Genomic DNA, 4,391 nt, shown 5'->3' on the forward strand with positions numbered 1-4,391 from the left:
CTCTGCCTCAGCTGACTCCTATACCCTCCTGGTCTCCACTTTTGCTTCACTGAAAGTCTTCCCCCCCCCCAGTAAAATTGATTAGGACAACAGTTTGGCCCTTATTACTCTGGGTTTGTTCTCTGTGTGGGGCTCAGGCTGTTCTCCACACACCTGCCCAGAGTGATATGGTTTGAGAGGCCACAGACTAATTTTATGGTATTAATAAAAGGACCTATAGAGAGGGTGTTATTTAGGACCCCAAGAGAACCTAGGGACAGAACAGAGAGGAGTCAGGATTCCCTCCCATTTTCTGCCATGCCCTATAAAAGCCAGGAGGATGGAGAAGTCCACCCTGTCTTCCTTTCTCCTTCTTCCCTCTGCTGTTCTGGTGGACATCTTGTGGAGAGGCTCCTGCTCCTGGTATGCAGCTAGCCATGTGCTCTGCAGGATCTGACTCCATCAGCTGCTGGGAAGAGTCCCGGCCCTTTTTCTCAAGCCAGTTCTGCCACAGGGCGCTTTTGGACACTTACACCAACAACCATTGAACTCGTGTTCTGTATATATTTGTGTATTTTTAATTGTTATTTAATTATTATAAAACATATTTTATATATTATATATTGTATTGTAATTCTTTATTATGAAGTATCACCATTTTGGTGAAGCCACTGAGGTGAGGAACACCAGAGTGAGGGAGACTGGTAGACCCTTTTGCAGTGGCTAAACTGCAAGGAAACCCTCGGTAAAACCGAGGGAGAGGAGGCGAGAGAGGCACAGGCCCCCTCTTGGCTCAAGGTCAGAGCCTAGCTAGTGATCATCAATCCCCCCAAAGCGGACCCAGCCACGTTATCCACTCGGGCAAAAACTGCTGCCGGGAGGACAGTGGCAACCCAGACAGAGGTGCCTCTCGAGAATGCAGCTGTCCAGGTCTCTGGCTGCACAGAATGTCTCAGCCTGTCAGTCGTATCGGGGGACAGCAGAGAGAACACCTGGGTACGCTGTGACCAGGTGAATGATTTACTCAGCCCAGTGGCTGAGCTGAAAGAGGAGCTGGAAAGATTATGGAGTATCTGGGATTGTGAAAGAGAAAGAGATTGGTGGAGTAATACCCTACCATCCTTGAGACAAAGCCTTAAGGTGGAGGCTTCAGGACAAGCAGAGGATCCTCTGCCTTCCTGTCACCTGGCAGAGGCAGGGGACCTGAGAGCAGAGGGGAACTGGAAGCAGGTCCCTGCTAGAGGCAACAGAACCCACTCCTGGCTTCCCTCACCTTCACGTGTGCCCTTACAGAACAGGTATATGGCCCTGGATCAGGAAAACCAGGTAACTCAGGTTACTGACAAAGGTCCATCCAGGGAGCTGCAGAGGCAGCCTGCCGCACGCATTAGGACTGTCTCTGCTAAGAACAAAAGGAAGGTAATTGTTGTAGGAGCTTCTCTTTGGAGGGGAACTGAGGGCCCTTTATACTGGCCAGACCCACCCCTCAGGGAGCTCTGCTGGCTCCCTGGGGCTGGGTTAGTGATGTTACTGAGAAACACCCAGGCCTGGTGCAGCCCTCTGATTGCTACCCACTAGTGCTCGTGCAGGTGGGCACTGATGAGGTTGCCAGCGCAAGGGCGATGAAAAGGGATTTCAGATAACTAGGCTGAATGCTTGTGGGATCAGGAGCACAGGGAGTCTTCTCCTCAGTTCCTTCAGAGGCAGGAAAAGCTGAAAGGACTAGGAAAACACAACTGATTAATGAATGGCTTAGAGGCTGGTGCCATGAGATGAACTTTGGGTTTTTCGATCATGGAGATGTTTACAGGGCACCAGGTGTGCTGGCAAACAACGGCATAGAGCTATCAACAAGGGGGAAAAGGATTCTTGGCCAGGAGTTAGCAGGGCTCATTGAGAGAGCTTTAAACTAGACTTGAAGGTAGGGGACAAAACTCCTGGATGGTTTTACTTCCAGGACACCAGGCCTGCTGGCACTGGATGGGAAGACCCTGTCCTGGAAAGGACAAAGGTTCTCAGGGCAGGAGTTAGCAGGGCTCATTCACAGAGCTTTAAACTGGAGTTGAAGTGGGAGGGGGTTGTAGCTGGGTTTGAACTAGTGGGGCATTGTTCTAGTATTAAAGAAGACCAGAAGGCTTCCCACCTCCCAGGGGTGTCACCAGTGTGCTCATCTCGCTCCCTGAAATGCCTGCACACCAGTGCAGGCAGCATGGGGAACAACCAGGAGGAGTTAGAAGTCTGTGTGTGCTCTAAGGGTTATGATCTGGTGGCAATTACAGAGACATGGTGGGACAGCTCACGTGACTGGAATGTGGCCATGGATGGCTGGATGTCTGTGTCCTTTTTAGGAAACGCAGGTCAGCAAAGCAAGGTGGTGGAGCTGCTCTTTATGTGAGAGAGCAACTAGAATGTACTGAGTTCTGTCCAGAGGCTGATGAGGAACAAGTGGAAAGTCTGTGGGTATGAATTAAGGGGCAGGCTGGCATGGGTGATACAGTTGTGGGGGTCTATTACAGACCTCCTGATCAGGACGAGGGAGTTGATGAGGCTTTCTACAGGCAGCTGAAAGCAGCCTTGCAACTACAGGCCTTAGTCCTCATGGGGGATTTTAACTAGCCAGGTATTTACTAGAAGGCCTACACAGCCAGCCATTCGCAGTCCAGGAGGTTCCTCCAATGCATTGATGATAACTTCTTGATACAAATGGCCAAACCAACTAGGAGAGAAGCATTGCTGGATCTTGTTCTCACCAGCAAGGCGGGTCTGGTTGAAGTGGTGACAGTCAATGGCTTCCTTGGGTGCAGTGATCACGAGATGGTGGAGTGCAGGATCCTGTGTGGGAGGAACAGAACACCTAGCAGGACCAGAACCAGAAATTATGAAGGAAGTGGAACATCTCCCTCACGAGGAAAAGCTGAGGGAGCTGGGTCTCTTTAGCTTGGAGGAGACTGAGGGGCGACCTCATCAATGTTTACAAATATGTTAAGGGCGAGTGTCAGGAGGACAGAGCCAGGTTTTTTTCAGTGGTGTCCAGTGATAGGACAAGGGGCAGTGGGTGCAAACTGGAGCATAGGAGGTTCCATGTAAATATCAGGAAGAACTTCTTTCCTGTGAGAGTGACAGAGCCCTGGGACAGGCTGCCCGGAGAGGTTGTGGAGTCTCCTTTGCTGGAGACATTCAAACCTGCCTGGACACGTTCCTGTGTGATGTGCTCTGGGTGATCCTGCTCTGGCAGGGGGGTTGGACTGGGTGGTCTTTCCAGGTCCCTTTCAACCTCTAAGATTCTGTGATTATTAATTCACTTCCCTTTTCTTTTAAACCAGTTCTAGTTTTAAATTTCAACATCAACGTTTCTTTTCCTCATTCCCTTTTTGTCTACCCCTGGAAGGAAGGGGGTGTTAAAAGAGAGCAATGGGTTTGGGTTCACCCCATCCGCTAAAGGGAGACACAGGGTAACTGGAGATGGTTCCTGGAACTTGGTGTACAGCACCTGGCACGTCGCAGCCCAGCAGCAGGGGGGGCAGAGGGAGCTGCTGAAATGAAGCCGATGAAGGGGTAACAAGTGGTCCCTTGATTCAGACATTCTTCTGAGACTATTTATATCCTCTCCTTTTTCAGAAACGGGTGCTGCGGGACTGGCTGGAGCTGGGAACTTTCCTAACAGTCAGTTGTCTTCTGCTAAGAGTCCCAGACTTGCTCCAATAGGATCTTTCTTCCCATTCCTCTGCAAAATTGCTAGTGAAAGCAGAGCACCATGTACACCTTCCTTCCCGAGAACTTCACGCCAGTGAAGCAGAAGCCCTCCAAGGAGCTGAGGCCCATGCTCGGGGCCATCTTGCTGGGCCTCATCCTCTTCATTGCCGCCGTGGTGGCCTGGTGCTACTACACGGTGTCCCTGCGGAAGGCGGAGCGGCTCAAGACGGAGCTGATGGACCTGCGGGCAGACGGCTTTGTCATCAGGAACCAGCCCGGGGAGGTGGTCTTCCGCCTGGCCTTCCGCTCGGGCCGCCTGGACCTGGAGTCGTGCTCCAAGGAGGGCGAGATTCTGAGCTGCACGCGGTCGGGCAGGGGGCCGCTCAACTTCTTCATCCAGACGGTGAAGCCCAAGGACACGGTGATGTGCTACCGCGTGCGCTGGGAGGAGCTGGAGGCCGGCCCGGCGGTGGAGCACACCATGTTCTGGGAGGACGCCCACTGGTACGGGGGCTCGGAGATGAGCACCCAGCACTGGCCCATCCGCCTGGCTGGCTACCAGGAGCCCGTGCCCTACGTGACGAGCGACGTCTACTCCTTCCGCGACAGCTTTGGCGGCATCCTGGAGCGCTACTGGCTCTCCTCCAAGGCGGCGGCCATCAAGATCAATGACTCCATGCCCTTCCACCTGGGCTTCAACGCCACCCCGCGCCCCCCCC

The 4,391-nt window shown here is 52.7% G+C and overlaps 1 protein-coding gene across 1 annotated transcript in view; it reads left to right on the forward strand.

The window, feature by feature from the left end:
- Window positions 1-3,617: 3,617 nt before the first annotated feature.
- KIAA1161 (KIAA1161 ortholog) overlaps window positions 3,618-4,391 on the forward strand; it is a 9,432-nt gene continuing 8,658 nt past the window's right edge. Inside the window, exon 1 of the mRNA XM_009993793.1 lies at window positions 3,618-4,321. Within this exon, the coding sequence (XP_009992095.1) occupies window positions 3,734-4,321 (588 nt within the window). The 5' untranslated portion in view covers window positions 3,618-3,733. The remainder of the gene's footprint in view (window positions 4,322-4,391) is intronic.

This window comes from Chaetura pelagica, unplaced genomic scaffold (genome assembly GCF_000747805.2).
Source record: "Chaetura pelagica isolate M959 unplaced genomic scaffold, ChaPel_1.0 scaffold283, whole genome shotgun sequence".
NCBI classification, from domain to species: Eukaryota; Metazoa; Chordata; class Aves; order Apodiformes; family Apodidae; genus Chaetura; species Chaetura pelagica.